This window comes from Palaemon carinicauda, chromosome 11 (genome assembly GCF_036898095.1).
Source record: "Palaemon carinicauda isolate YSFRI2023 chromosome 11, ASM3689809v2, whole genome shotgun sequence".
In the NCBI taxonomy this organism is placed as follows: domain Eukaryota; kingdom Metazoa; phylum Arthropoda; class Malacostraca; order Decapoda; family Palaemonidae; genus Palaemon; species Palaemon carinicauda.
Window position 1 is genome coordinate 14765438 of NC_090735.1, and position 16275 is coordinate 14781712.

The window sequence follows — 16275 nt, forward strand, 5'->3', positions numbered from 1 at the left end:
ATTTTTCCTAACCATACAAACCTTAGCTATTTACTGTACACATATTTGCCCGCCAGCCCTATCCCCCAAGTCAAGTCCTACCTCTAAGTGAAGCGAGACAAATCACCGGTGTGTTGGGGGGAGGGGTAGCAAGCTACCCCTCCCCTATCCCTGCTAACTAGCGCGGGGGTAGTTAACCCTCGTTAAAATCTATTGGCTCGTCAATTTCAGCTACGCCGAAAGTAAACCCAGTGTAAATAGCTAAGGTTTGTATGGGTAGGAAAAATACAAATTATCTCCGAATTTGTCATATTGTTTAATATTGATTTAATAAAGAATCTGATTTGTATTCATGTCTACAGGTTTGTTTACCATATGTACCAGCTACCACGGAGCAAGTGAACAATGTTCTGAGGGCATTAAGTGGCCGCAGTGGCCGTTTAGTTGATCTAGGCAGTGGTGATGGCCGTATTGTAAGTTAATATGTTGATTCATGTTTTTTCATGTAATTGAAATTATTTTTGATAGGAAATTTGCCTTAACTTAAAAATAGTTGAGATTAGCTTAGCTATGATGGCTTTAGACCTATCATATTGCACATTTATTTTAAATTTGTGAAATTTCCAAAACCTGAACCAATGCCATGGTTACTTTATTTGTTATGCACATGTTCTTATGGAATAAATTAAAAGGCCATCTTGTTGTGTGGTAATTGATGTTAAATAAAATGGTCATGCAAGGCATTAATAGAAAAATAAAGCTATGACAAGTAAGTATAATTAAATGCTATACAGTACACGACAGGTTTTTGATGGCAAATACTGGAAATACTGTACTGCGGTACCTTGGTATTCCTATTAAATCTGAAGCCAAAGGGCTGTTCTACAGTACTGGATGCCTAATCTGATGCATTACAAACCAATCTTTCATATAAGGAATAATGGAAATTTAGCTCATTTGTTCTGAGGTCCCAAAACCTTGCCTTTTTCAGGTATAATTTGCATTACTGGAGTTTTATTTTTTATCTTTACAGGTTTTAATATTATTTAAAGATTGACAACAGATATATTAAAGATTTATTGTACCTTGCTGAGAGAAATTGATGACCTACAAGGAAAGTGGTGAAGGGAGATGTTATTGTTAGGAAGGAGAGTCCTCTTCTATTAAAATTTCAGGAAGCTATTATTTCTGTAAACCTTACCAGACTGTCAAATGGTTACCATCTTGAAGGTCGGTAAATATCTAGAAATCTAAGAATTTCTAATTTTCTTTCTCTATTAGTCTTGCCCTGCAGTGGAGTTTGAGTTCATGGGGCAGTGTATGGGACTGACCATAAGAAATCTTAGGTATGCTCCAATGGCATCACCTCTGCTCATTGCTATTTTGTGAGATAGTTCTCATCTGGCTTTGCTAGTATTCATATATTAATTATTTAAGGGATTTAATGCTAAGTGATACAGATCTGCATTCACTTTGTATCATTTGTCTTGGGCAGCATTGCAGTTTGGACAATCATTGTGCTGAGTGTGGTAGCTTTAACAGCCCCTCTTATGGAGCAATATGTTAGGTCTACAATTGACCAAGTTTACGTGATGGACTACTAAAGTAAAACTAGTATCTTAGTTTCATCCATCTTTGCTAGTATTCCTTTGTTAATTATTTCAGGGATTTATTGCTAAGAGATACAGATCTGCATTCACTTTGTATCACTTGTCTAGGGTAGCATTGTGGTTTGGAGAATGGTGCTGAGTGTGGTAGTTTTGCCAGTCAATCTTATGGAGCAATATGTTCGTTCAGTCTACGATTAACCAAGTTGATGTGAAGGACTACAAAAAGTAAAACTAGTACTGTATCTTTCAGTTTGGGGGAAAATCCAGAGAAGACTGTTTGTGGACAATGCCACACAGGCTATTACCAAGCTCTGAGGGGCTGGTAGCAGTGAGCTTCATAAGCTCTTTGCTATGTTCATGCAATCTGAGAAGGCTAGTGCACCTTTGTGCAAAGGCAGTGATACTAGCCTAACTTGCCCTATTCTGAACTCTAGGTTAACTCTTTAAGTTTTTCCTAAGGATTCTAGTGCTCCAATTTTTCACTGACCTTCAAAAGACCATGATGAATATACTTTCTAGAAATATCATTAGATAACTCAAAAACCACATGAAAATTCACTTCAAAATTTAGTAGTGATGTGCACTCTATGATGTACAGTACCCAAACGTGTGGTACTGTACATGTGAATAATCATCAGATCTGCAAGTTGATTCACAGTGGTGGGATACCAAGACAAATTTATACCGTCCAAACACAATAAATATAAATGTTATTCATGATATACGGTACTTGTTTCTATGGAACAAGCCAGATGTTCACAAACTGGACAAGTCATAAATGTGGACTGATGTCGGTACTGTAGGTTGTGAATACGAGACAGTCTGTACAGTTCCTTTATTGATAAAGGAAAAAACTCAATGAACTGAAAGTTTATTTTATGTAGGGTAAGTCGGTCTCCCTGAGGTGAGGTAAAGGCTTCTCTTCCTTGATAGGCTGAAAGACCGTCTCTATGATCTTGGTCGCACATGGGGTAGGGGTCTGGTCGTCGGCCACAAACATAGTATATGAACTTTTGTAGGCCGTAATCATAGTGTTCAAGCAATCCCACTCATTGAACACGCCGACCGAGACAGACTGTGCCTGTTCTTTAGGAAATGTAACAGTTTCCTCTGGGCCCTTAACCAATCGAATCAGAGCCTCTTCCTTTAGGCGAGCGTACCCGGGGAAGGGGAATTCAAGACCCGGCGGGTAGAATTCATAATCCGCAAGAGGCCGGGTACCGAAATCTCCGATGGACAACATACCCTCCGAGAAGGGGGCATGCACTGCCAACCTCCAAGGGTTATTCTTATTGAAAGGGGGAAGCTTGGAGGCATCGGGGATGGGGAATTGCTGCTGTGGCGGTGGCAGCCCCGAGCACATGAGTCCCTTAACTAGGCTCTCCATAGAAGCTATTCTCTCTTGTGATTGTCGCGTATGAGACGATAGTATCGACTCAAAACGAGCAAACATCTTCTCGGAAAAATACACCGGCCAGATGATTCCGCTGGGGGGAAACAGGTGCCAGAACGGAGACTACTCCGTGAGAGGTTGAAGGCACAGCAATTGGGTCTTAAGAGACTCTGGTGGAGGAAGATTTAGCCTTCGAAGCTGATGATTTCGAAGACCTGTGTTCCTTGGAAGACTCGTGGGTCGTATATAAATTCTTACGATGAGCCTTCACCTTGGGGATAACAGGCCGGGGATTGAGACCAGTCCCGGTTGTCCCCGGAAAACCTCGAAAAGAAGAGTGTTCTGAAGGAGAAGAGAAAGCCGGGCTAGGGATAGGAATCTTAGCCCGGGAACCACTTGACTCACCTACGTCCCTACCTGCGTCGGGATCGTCAAGAGCCATGGATTCCACATCGAGGTTGAGGGTAGAGACGTCTTCAGTTAGGGTGCCGCCCGTCTCTTCTTGGTTCGGGGCCGGAAGAAGGGATTTGAACCTCTCGATGAAAGGATCCGCCAATTCTTCGGGGACCGCAGGTGAAGTTTTAGCATGTGGTAGAGACGGGAACACCATTCCCAGGAGGATATAAGGCTGTGTGGCCTTCAGGTTGCGGGCAAACCCGTCAATCCAGATCTTGAGGGTAGCCCGAGCTGTATCGTTCTCAAGTTGGGAGCACTGAAAGAGAACAGACTATTAGCGAGGGATATTTGTGTCAAAGAAAGTGAAGAAGTCCAAGGACTTCGTAGACACTAAGTGAAAGGCATGCGGGAAGTCCAGAGGATTAGTGGCCTTAAAATTAATATTTAAAATTAATGTTAACTCCCTACAAGTCTGTATCAATGAAAATGTACTCACCGAGTCAGATGTTAGAGTGGAGGTCATTGTGTAGCAGACTACACAAGCGCCTGGATACCATACAGCTAAGTCATCCACTCTGACAGAACAGTGGGCGTGTGAATGACACATGTCATGGCCGCAGGGTTGGAAGATGACAACGGCACATGCCGTCAATGCACAGCATACAGTCTGTAAAATAAAAGATACATGAGTATCTTAAAGGAAAGCAAATTAGGGGCCTGGAGGCCCCAGTGCTTGAAATAAATATATATATATATATATATATATATATATATATATATATATATATATATATATATATATATATATATATATATCTATCTATCATGATAAAAATGTTTTATATATATTCATCAGGAATCCTGAATGAAAGCAAATAGGGGTTCGGGGCCCCGAATTCTTAAATTATAGCAATATCATGCTAAAAAATTTACATATCAATATCATGATAGAAATGTTTTATATATATATATATATATATATATATATATATATATATATATATATATATATATATATATATATATATATATATATATATATATATATATAAAAAAAAGGAGTCCTAAATGAAAGGGAAAAATGTTTTATATATATTCATCAGGAATCCTGATGATAAAAATGTTTTGTATATATATACATCAGGAGTCCTGAATGAAAGCAAATAAGGGCTCGGGGGCCCCAGGTGCTTGAATGAAAGCAAATAGGGGCTTGGGGGCCCCAGGTGCTTGAATGATATCAAGATCATGATAAAGATTTATCTATCAATATCATGCTAAAAATGTTTTCTATATATACATTAGGAATCCTGAAGGAAAGCCAATAGGGGCTCGGGGGCCTCGGGTGCTTAAGTGATATCAATATCATGATAGAAGATCTATATATCAATATCATGATAACAATGTTTTATATACGTACGGTCTTTTATATATAGCCATAAAGTATCTTGAATGTAAGCAAATCGGGACCGTGGGGTCCGGATTGCTTAAGTATCAATACCAAAATAATGATATACAGTAAATCTTTTATATATAGCCGCAATATATAAAAGTTACTATCATGTTAATAAAGTTGAATATATATAGCTATAATTATCCTGAATGAAAGCAAAAGAAGGGCACGGGGCCCGAATGCTGTAACTCTATATATATATATATATATCCAATCCATGATAAAACTATTCATATAAATGCCTAAACATATGAATGAAGGCAAATAGGGGACCCTGGGGGGTCTGGGGGTTATAAGTCATATATCAAATAAATGATAAAAATTATTCATATGTAAGTACCTTAAAAATTGAATGAAGGCAAATTAGGGGACCCCCCAGGGGACCCCGGTGTTTAAAAAAATCAAATAACAGCTTTACTTGATTATAAAATTATTACTGTAAATTAAATTAAATTAATGAATTAAATTAAGTCAAACCGTAGTCGTGATCATATCATGGAAGGCAAGGTCGAGAACTAGGATTGTATATAATAGATAAACGTGACTAAAATATAAAGGGAATCCAAGTAATAATGAATAATGTTGGCTCCGGGGCTCAACTAAAAAACTCGACCGAATGGTAATGAATAAAAGCTACTCCCGGGGATCCCGTAATGGAAGTCTTTAAACATATATACAGTATGTATATCTATATGAGGTGCGTGGCAGAGGGGGGGGGGATCTTAAAAGGGTCCGTGAAGTGCGGGACCAAGAGGGAGAAGCCCGTACACAACTTAATATTAAATAACATAACAAGGTACCACGGAACGAATCGAAAACTCCCCGCCGATCGTCGGCCAAACGAGCGACGGAAAGAAAACGACTACGACCGGGTAGAGCAGTGGGAAAAAGTAATGTACGTTAATGAATAATAATAGAATGCCTCACAGAACAACGAGAACCGCCCGTGCAAAGCGGATGCCCCCGGGAGGAGTACATAGGCGCTTATAAGATATCGGCGGGAGGAGGCTAGGAGTAGGTTGGCTCCGAGACGATATCAGGTATACCAACCTGCCTGACCCACGAGTGATATGATCACGGGGAAAGATTAAAACCCTATAAAAAACATAACACATGGTAAATAAGAGAGGAAGGCATGCTGGATGATAATAATAATAATAAAATTAGCTATAAATCAATCGTAAAACAAACGAGGGCACGAACAAGAGACAGGAAAGAACAAGCCTGACGGCGCTAGGAGTAGGTAGGGCTACCAACAGAACACAGGGTCAGTGAAGTGCTAACAAATGAAAACTAAATTGTAATAACTGACTCATGAAAGCCCCTCGAGCTAATGCAATCATACAAATGACGTTAAAATAGTAAGCGAGTCCGTGGCGTGCGAACGTAAATAAGCTAAGATAAGATATGTGGAAAAGAACGCCGATGGTGATCAGGCATGCCAACCTCCAAAATACGCACATGAATATGAAATAACTGTTATCATAAAACAGGACAAAATGAAATTAATACGGTGTGTGAACCGTGGCGATCCATAAAGTTCACAACGAGAAACAATCAGTATGGAGGACTTATTGAAAATCGTTAGAACGAACGAGAGAGAGAGAGGAAAGGAGCCTGTCCCGAGAGAGACCCAGCAAGGTCGTGAATAAAAAACTGAATAATATAAACAAAACTGGACAAGGCCCCCTCCAATATCTCAAAACTCATAGATCTGGTACTTAACTTAGATGTAGTGACAGTGGAGTCGGACATCTTGAGGTAAAACCAGCGAAATTCACACAAGGCAAAATATGGTTAAAAAAACTGCGTGCTGTTTAAGGAGTGACGTCACTGGCGTGGGATTTTTAGTAGTAGTGGGAGGTGGAACGGCACCTCGCTGTTCGGGGATTTTGACAGGAGATATGTAAATGGTGCGAGGCCTCTGGTTGTGATTTATCACGCCCCAGTATTATATATCGACACCTTTTATAGGTGAGCGAGCTGGGTTCAACCTGGCATCCCTATGCAATTTTTTCTCTGGTAATATATAGCAGTTATATACCTTAGAAATGGTGCTAAAGGAGCATTTCACTGGGCGACACGGGTCGGAGCCCAGAAATAGATTTTTCCTTCGTCAAAATCCCTTTTTATGTATTCGTAAGCAAAGTAACAGTAACAAGACTCAATCATTGAGGTACATTGACTAAGATAGTCCTCAAAATTTGCAAACATTTTGTATATAAACACCACCTTGCATAGAGCATCTAGGTTTAACATGTTAGATATCAAATAGTTTTGTAATCAAATAAAATTTGTTCCATAACCGATATACAAACCACGCTATTTAAATAGGGTATTACTTTCGGCGTAGCTGAATGACGAGCCATTAGATTTTTAACGAAGGTTAACTACCCCCTCGCTAGTTAGCGGGGGGTAGGGGAGAGGTACCTAGCTACCCCTCCCCCCTCACACACCGGTGAACTGATTCACTTCGCTTTTGGCTCGGGTGATGGTCAGACGTGTCTGCTCTCACCCTCGCATTGACAGCCTTAATCTTTTTTGCTTTCTCTTTCAGTTTGTGTGTTTGGAAGTTGGCCTCTCTCCTTATCATGCGGAAATGCCCTGGTTTACCCGACCGCCATTGTGGGACTTATATGTCGGCGGTCGAGACGGGCCCTCACACCTTGTGTCCGTTCTGCAGAGGTCAACGGTGTGATGAGGATAAAGTGTGCAGTGAGTGCAGGGAGTGGTCTACCTCCCAGTGGGAGAGGTTTTCCCGGCGACTGAAGAAGTAGTCTAAGCGGGATCTTTCTCCTTCAAGGGTTTCTTTGAAGAAGGAAAATTCCAAGGATTCTTCTTCGTTGCCCGGACCTCTTCCGAAGCTCCCGCTCGATCGGTCTCTTGTGAGAGGCCGTCGAGTGGTAGTGTAGGCCGTTCTTTTGTTGACTGACCTCGGGGTTCGGGAGAGGAAGTTGCCTCCCATAGCGAGGCAGCTCCTCCTCCTCCTCTGGGGGAGGATTTATCTGTTTCTGTTTCTGTTTATAATGCTGATTTATTGCAGCTTTGGGCTTCCTTTGGGCTTAAGGGTTTGCCCTCCAGGGAAGCCCTGTTTGACTTGATCCAGTTGGGCGCAGCTGTCAAACAGTCGCCGGTGATAGCGGAGGTTGACCCTCTATCGTCGACGTTGTTGTGGCAATGGCTTCCGACGGGTTGGGTCAAACCCCTGCCTTGGGTGCTGATGTTGCTGAAGGCTCAGTTCCCCCCTCCGAACATCCTTCGAGGGAGGAGCCGAGTCCAACGGTCTCTCCTGCAGGTGATTCTCCCCCTCGGGGGAGTTCACTGACAGAGACTCCTCTTCGGAGGACCGACGATTGTGTTCCTGCTCCCAGAGGACGTATCCGTCGCAAGGCTCGCCCTCCTCTTCGCCGTAGAGGTCTTCCTTCTCCCCACAGGGGGGTTAGGAGGCGCCTCTTCGGCTCCTCACCCTCACCGTCCCCCGCAGAGGATCCTCCTTGTCGTGAGTTGACCGTTGCAGCCGCATCTCTGGACATCTCTACAGATCGTTCGCGATCTCCTACGCCTGCCAGACCTGCTGACCCTCCTTCACCGTTCGTGGCAGCTAATGCGCAGTAGGCGCCCTCGCACCCCGTTATCAAACGGGCACCGGTTCCTTCGGGGCAAAAGGGCTTGTCTCACAATGTGAGCAAGTCCCTTAAGTGCCAGGTTTTACCTGTGCGCCCACGATCGAGCGCGCAGATACGCGCAAGCCTTCTCCTGTTCCTGCTGTTGCCGAGTGTCATCCTGTGCCAGAAACAACGCGCCAGCGATCTCCTATGGCAGAGTCGACATGTCAGCGCTCTCCTGCTCGCCATTGATCTTTTGCTCGCCAGTGCTCTCCTGGGCGTCAGCGATCTCCTCCTCGCCAGCGCACATCTGCGCGCCCTGATCCTGATACGCGCCCTACGCGCCCACGATCTCCAACTCGCCAGCGAACTTCCCCTGCGCGCCAGCGAACTTCCCCTGCGCGCCAGCGCGCCCACGATCTTCGGATCTGGGCGTAGGAAGGAAGCCTCATCCTTCGCCTTCTCGCCAGCGTTCACCTGCGTGCCCTAGGAACTCGCCCTCTCGTCAACCCTCACCTACACGCCATCGCACTCAGTCACCTTCGCGCCCACAGGTTCCAGCTCCTACCGTGCGCACTTCCAGAGGTGGACTGGACACAACGCGCCCATGAGCAGTCTCCTTCACGCGCTTCTAAGCCTGCTGATCCTGCGCCCTATCTGTCTTCTCCAGATCGCGCACTTGCACGCCAGCGATCTCCGGCGCGTCCGCGGGCCCCATCGCCTGCGCACCATCACTCTCCTAGCACGCCCACGCACCCACGAGCCTGCTCGCAGAAGATCACCTGCGCGCCCACGCGCAACCTCACCTATGCGCAGTCGCTCACCTGCTCGCCCTGCGCGCCATCGCTCTCCTGTGCGCCCTCGCTCGCCTGCGCTCCGTCGTTCGCCTACGCGCCGTCATTCTCCTGGTCGCCAACACTCGCCCGCGTGCACCCTCGCCCACGCCCGCGCGCCCACACCTCCATTCACGTGTGCGAACGTTCGCCCCCGCGCGAACATGGGATTGTTCCATGGCGCGAACGCCAGCGCGAGCCCAAGCGCGATTCCCTCCGGGTTTCGCAACGCGAGCTTTCTAGCGAGTCTTCAGGAGCGAGAGCAGTCGGGTCATCTTCTTCACGGTCCCCCCCCCCCTGCAAGCGCAGAACAGCGCGCTCGCACGAGGAGGGGAGGTCTTCAGAGAGGTCTAGGCACCAATCTACTTCCCTTTCTTTTCAGGCAGGCCCTATGGTATCTACTCCGAAGAATCACCCGATCCCCTTCCCTCCAGCTGGAGTCTCTGACACTGCGTCTGTCAGTAAGCAGCCATGGTTTAGGTCCCTTATCAGAGCTGTCGTCCAGGCTGTTGAGCCTGCCTTCGCTGATTTGGGTCTCAAACGAATGGCAGCTCCGACCCCACTGAAGAGGAAGAGAGGAGTAGAGATCGTGGTGACTTCTCCCAGGGTCAAACTGGCTCTTAAGAAGTCCGTAAGGAAGGCTCCTTCCCCCCACCGACGTTCTCTCCTTCTCCTGTGGACGAAGCTTTTCTGTCCTCAGGAGAATCTACCGAGGTGAGACCTTCTCCCACCGCACCAATGGGAGAAACCCCACCGCGAGTAGGAGAATCGTCCCGTGTTGGGGCGGAGAAGAGCCCTCAGACTTCGTTGCTGGAGTCCTGCATCCCTCCTAGAAGGGAACCCAAGGACTCAAAGACTATCCCGAAGTCTTCTTCCAGGATTCGACCAGAGCCAGCGAGACCCCAGGAGAACGTCCAAGTGTCCCCCCAAGTAGAGCATCTGGGGACAGGAGACTTTGCTGCCAGTTCACCAGCAAGAGTCAGAACATGCCTTCTGGCAAGTCTTGACTCTGATGAGGCATCTCAACGGGTTCAAGGACCCTGAGATCGCCCCTCGTGAGGGCAAGGACACGGTCCTGGACCGAGTCTTTGGCACTCAGAAACCCACTAAGGCCAATGTGGCTTTGCCTTGGTCCTAAGGAGTGAAGAATGCCAGGGATAAGGTTGAGGGCCAGCTCTCCGAGCTCGCCTCCTCCAGCCGTTCCACTGCTGGCAACAAGCTCCTCCCACCTCCTCGTGTCCAACAGAGGAGGTATTTTGAGATCATGGAGGAGTCTTGTTTAGCTCTTCCACTCCACCACTCTGTGGAAGAGCTTACCAGGGGAGTCTCTCTTGAGAGACTCTCCAGCCGGCAAGTGACATTTTCGGCAACAGAGATCCTGAGTCAGGAGAAGGTCGCAAAGTGTGCCATGCAGGCCACTTTGTGGCTGGATGTCTGGCTGGGGTCTCTGGGCATCCTGCTGCGATCCGAGGAGCTGTCCAAGGAGAGCACCAGGAAGGCCTTGGAGACCTTCTTCCTTTCGGGCATGCGCACCATTGAGATTCTGGCCCACCAAGTCTCGAACTTGTGGGCTAACTCGATCCTGAAGCGACGTGATGCGGTGACCGAGAGGTTCCACTCGAAGGTCCCAGCCGTGGATGTCTGCAAGCTCAGACACACTTCCCTCCTGGGAAAGAGTTTGTTTGAGCCCAAGGATGTGGAACAGGCAGCTGAGAGGTGGAGAAAATCAAACCAGGATTCTCTTCTCCAAAGGGCTCTTACAACAAAGCCCTACAAACCTCCAACACCTCAACAACCTTGCCAGTCCAAGACGACGAAACCGGCATCGGCAGCAAAGACGACGGTGTCCAAGCAGCAGCCCTTTCCTGTCAGAGACAAGAAGGGCAAAAAGTCCTCCAGGGGAGGCAAGAATCCTAGAGGGAGCGGCCGAGGCTGCAAACGCTAGGATTGGCAATCCCCCTGCATGTCCACCAGTGGGGGGATGCCTAAAAAGTTGCGCATTCAGGTGGCAGCAACTCTGGGCCGATTCCTGGACGATCTCCGTGATCAGTCAGGGATATCGCGTCCCGTTCATAACATCTCTTCCTCCCCTGACAGCGAATTCAGTGTCGTTGAGCTACTATGCCATGGGATCGGCAAGGGGGCTAGCCCTACGGGCAGAAGTCGAGACCATGCTGAAGAAGGATGCTCTCCAGGAGGTCGTCAACGGCTCCCCAGGCTTCTTCAGTCAACTCTTTCTTGTAAAGAAGGCGTCTGGAGGCTGGAGACCAGTCATCGACCTCTCAGCTCTGAACAAGTTTGTCAAACAAACTCCGTTCAGCATGGAGACAGCAGACACGGTCAGACTTGCAGTGAGACCGCAAGACTTCATGTGTACACTGGATCTGAAGGACGTGTACTTCCAGATCCCAATCCATCCGTCTTCCAGGAAGTACTTAAGATTCATCCTAGACAACAAGATCTACCAGTTCAAGGTGCTGTGTTTCGGTCTCTCCACAGCACCAGCACCCCAGGTATTCACCAGTGTTCACCCTGATCTCTTCGTGGGCACACAGGATCGGCATCCGTCTCCTCCGTTATCTGGACGACTGGCTGATCCTGGCAGACTCGGAATCGAACCTTCTTCGACACCGAGACAAGCTTCTGGGAATTTGCCAAGATCTAGGGATCATGGTAAATCGCGAGAAGTCTTTTCTGCTTCCATCTCAACGACTGGTATATCTAGGCATGATATTGGACACCAATCTCCACAAAGCCTTTCCATCAGACAACAGGATAGCAAGGCTGAAGAGGGTCGCAGATCCTTTCCTCAGACGAGAAGAGCTTCCAGCCCAATCATGGTTACGTCTCCTAGGTCACCTTTCCTCCTTGGCCCGTCTAGTTCCAAACGGTCGCCTCAGGATGAGATCCCTGCAATGGCGGCTCAAGTCCCGGTGGAATCAAGGCCACGATTCCCCGGACATTCTGGTCCCTATGGGTTCTGCGGAACGGACGGACCTTCAGTGGTGGGTGACAGACGAAAACCTCCGAAAGGGAGTGGATCTTCTCTTCCTCCCCCCGGATTTGATGCTGTTCTCGGACGCTTCAAAAGAAGGGTGGGGGGCCCACGTTCTGAACCAGAGGACCTCAGGCCTATGGTCAGAATCAGAAAATTGCCTCCACATAAATCTGCTAGAGATGAAGGCCGTATATCGGGCACTTCAACAGTTCCAACAAACCCTGGCGGGTCACTCCGTGGTGGTGATGAGCGACAACACCACGGTAGTGTCTTACATCAACAAGCAGGGAGTTACCTTTTCACAACAGCTATCCCATCTTGCAGTAGAGATACTGAGATGGAACGAAGTCCACTCGATTCCACTATCGGCTCGCTTCATTCCGGGCAAAAGGAATGTGCTCGCCGACAGTCTGAGCAGAGCATCGCAGATAGTGAGTACCGAGTGGTCTTTGGATCATCTAGTAGCCAACAAAGTCCTGACTTTGTGGGGTTCCCCAACGGTGGACCTGTTCGCGACAGCCTTGAACTTCAAGCTTCCGCTGTACTGATCCCCAGTCCCGGACCCCAAGGCACTCTGGCAAGATGCCTTCCAACAACGGTGGGACAACATCGACGTTTACGCCTTCCCACCGTTCTGTCTGATGAGAAGGGTGCTCAACAAGACCAGAATATCAGTCAACCTGTCAATGACTCTAATAGCTCCGCTATGGCATCATGCAGAGTGGTTCTCGGACCTTCTGCAGCTCCTGACGGAACTCCCGAGAGAACTTCCTCCGCGACACGAGCTACTCAAGCAACCACACTGCAACATCTTCCAAAAAGCCGTAGCATCGCTTCGGCTTCACGCCTGGAGACTGTCCAGCATCTCCTCACAGAGAGAGGCTTTTCGCAACAAGTTGCGGAAAGGATGTCTCGGCACCTGCGAAAGTCATCCGCTGGGGTCTACCAGGCGAAGTGGAGAGTCTTCTGTGGTTGGTGTCGTGGAAGGGGTATCTCTCCCCTCGATGCCACTACAGTATTCCAGCAATAGCGGAGTTTCTTGTGTATTTTCAGTCTCGGCAGTGAAAGGCTATCGCTCAGCCTTAAGCCTAGCTTTCAGGCTGAAAGGAATGGACAATTCCTCCTCGCTGGAACTTTCTCTACTCATACGAAGCTACAAGCTTACCTGCCCTCAGTCGGAAGTGAGACCTCCTCCATGGAACGTGGTTCGAGTCCTCGGGTCTCTTAAGAGACCTCCGTTCGAACCATTACGCCAGGCTTCTGATCGTCACCTGACTTGGAAGACGGTGTTCCTACTCGTATTGGCCTCGGCCAAGCGAGTCAGCGAACTTCATGGTCTCTTGTACGACGTCGCCCATTCAAGGGGATGGGGGGAGGTAACGTTCGGGTTCGTCCCTGAGTTTGTGGCTAAGACTCAAAATCCTGGGATTCCGGACCCACGGTTCGACTCCTTCCGGATTTCAAGTCTCCGTTCTTTAACAGATGACCCAGACCATCTCCTACTGTGCCCAGTAAGGAGTCTGAGGCTCTATCTTAAGAGAACAGCTGCAGCCCGTCCTCGAGTGCGAGCATTGTTTGTGAGCACAGGAAGGACGAAGTGGAGGGTCACTAAGAACACCGTCTCAGCATGGATTCGCAGGGTCATCCACCATTCCCTGAATCCAGACCCTCCTCCGTCACGTCGCCCTAGAGCACACGGTGTCAGAGGCATCGCTACGTCCCTGGCATTCAAGAGAAACTACTCAGTGACGCAGGTTCTACAAGCTGGGGTCTGGAAGCGTCAAACGACCTTCACAGCCCACTACCTGCAGGACGTGACCCACAGGAGGGTCGATACGTTCTCTATCGGCCCTGTGGTGGCTGCACAACAGCTGGTCTAAACCTCAGGCTCCTTAATGGACAAGTAGCAGAAGGTTGAGGGCATTGTTACCCGGTTTTAGTCTGCATGAATGAAAAAGTATGCCTGGCCCTTACTCTTTTCTTCATCCTCCTCTCTCTTGGGGAAAGCAGCATCCTGGGTTCTCTGCACAGCTGATCTCAAACCACTTCAGGTAAACCATGCTTCCTTGTGTTCCTAGTATTAAGAGAATACTGTCGCGTCCCCCATACCCTGACGAGGTGGTATTGGGAACGTCCTATCCTAGAATTCCATCTAAAGGATTCCAGGTCAACTTCCTAGGATGAGTCACACTTCATTCCTTCACACACAAGCTTACGTAGGCCGCACGTTCCTTGCAGAGCAAGGGATTTGCGAGGTGCAGGGACTCCTTATCTCGAGTGCTACACACTCGGATTCTGAGTCCCCGGGCAAAGCTAAAGCCAGTAAGGCTGGGACTTATCACCCTACCTAAGGGTTAAGTCACCCTATTTAAATAGCGTGGTTTGTATTTCGGTTACGGAACAAATGACAAATTCGTAGATAATTTGTATTTTTCCTAACCATACAAACCTTAGCTATTTAATCGTACTTGCCCGCCAGCCCTGTCCCCCGTGAAGTCCTACGTCTAAGCGAAGTGAATCAGTTCACCGGTGTGTGAGGGGAGAGGGGTAGCTAGCTACCCCTCCCCTACCCCCCGCTAACTAGCAAGGGGGTAGTTAACCCTCATTAAAAATCTAATGGCTCGTCATTCAGCTATGCCGATGGTAATACCCTATTTAAATAGCTAAGGTTTGTATGGTTAGGAAAAATACAAATTATCTACGAATTTGTCATTTTCAAAAATAGTTTGGCCCAGAGATCGAACAAAAATTTGAAGGTCGTTTAAAGGACCTCTATGGGTCGAGACGCTTTGCCAAGGTGACCGACATGTCCTAGACAAAGGTAGCTGATCTAGTTTATGTTTAGCTCTTTGTCAGTTCAGACCCACAGAGTACTGTTCAGTTAACTATTGCTAATTTTCTTTATTTTAGTGTAGGAATGATAATACAAAAACGAAGGTTTCAAGAACTAAGAAAGGAGATATTTGAAAAGGCAGAAAGAGGTAGCAATGTGACAGACAGTTCCAAAGAGTATGTTATTTATACCAAAATTGACAATCTACATGGTTTATAAAAATAAAGAAGCCATGAAAGCTAATGTAGCAAAAGGATGTCATCTCATCTAAACAAAGAAGTAAGACCATCGAGGAACTAGAGAAGTTTTTATTGATAGGGAGTAATGAAAGACAGTTTGCAGGGATAGTGATTTAGAGACAATAATAAGTAAAAATATGAAGCCGATACATTTAGACATACAGTAATTAAAACACCCTAATTAAATAGGGATATTTCAAATTCTAGTTAAAGTTTTTAGGGCTACTCAAGGCTGGTTTTATAAATTTAAAAAGGAAATTAGCATTCACAGAACTGAAAGAAAGACATGGGGAGGTTGCCAGTTCAAACAATGCAGCTGCTAAGAAATATGTTGGGGAATTTAAATTCTATGGTAATGCGAACGGCCGTAGTCTCCAAAAAGTTTTCACTTGCAATGAAACAGACTACTTTTGGAAGAAAATGCCAAGGAGGACTTATATCACTCTGTAAGAAAAGGCCTTGCCTGGTTATATGCAATTGAAAGATAGACTAACTCTGTTGCTATTTATGAATGCAATTGGGAACTTAGTCAAGTCCCTGCTTGTTTACCATTTCCAAAACTCCAGGGTTTTCAAGAACTATGTGATAAAAGTACAACTTGAGGGTTATGTGGCAGTTTAACAGTAAATCCTGTATAACTAGGCAGGTCTTTATAGAGTGAATGCATGAAGAGCTTGAGCTATTGTGAAAATTAAACACCTTCAGGAAAAACAGATGCCTCTTAAGGCCATTCTCATCATGGAAAATGCACCTGTTGACCCTCCTTAAATTAAGAAAGAGTTGTCAGGGGAGTTGTCTTTTATCACTTTTTAGATACTGCCTCACAATACAAATCATCTCCTACAGCCCACACATCAACAGGTAATTTCCAATTTTAAAAATTCCACACTAAAGTCCTTTTTAAAGGTATTTGGAGGTCAACTGTGATACACAATTAAC

At 46.7% G+C, this 16275-nt stretch overlaps 1 protein-coding gene across 1 annotated transcript in view; it reads left to right on the forward strand.

Moving 5' to 3' along the window:
• Positions 1–16275, forward strand: part of LOC137649980 (ATP synthase subunit C lysine N-methyltransferase) — a 74395-nt gene that overhangs the window by 36594 nt on the left and 21526 nt on the right. Inside the window, exon 3 of the mRNA XM_068382973.1 lies at positions 342–452. Within this exon, the coding sequence (XP_068239074.1) occupies positions 342–452 (111 nt within the window). The remainder of the gene's footprint in view (positions 1–341; positions 453–16275) is intronic.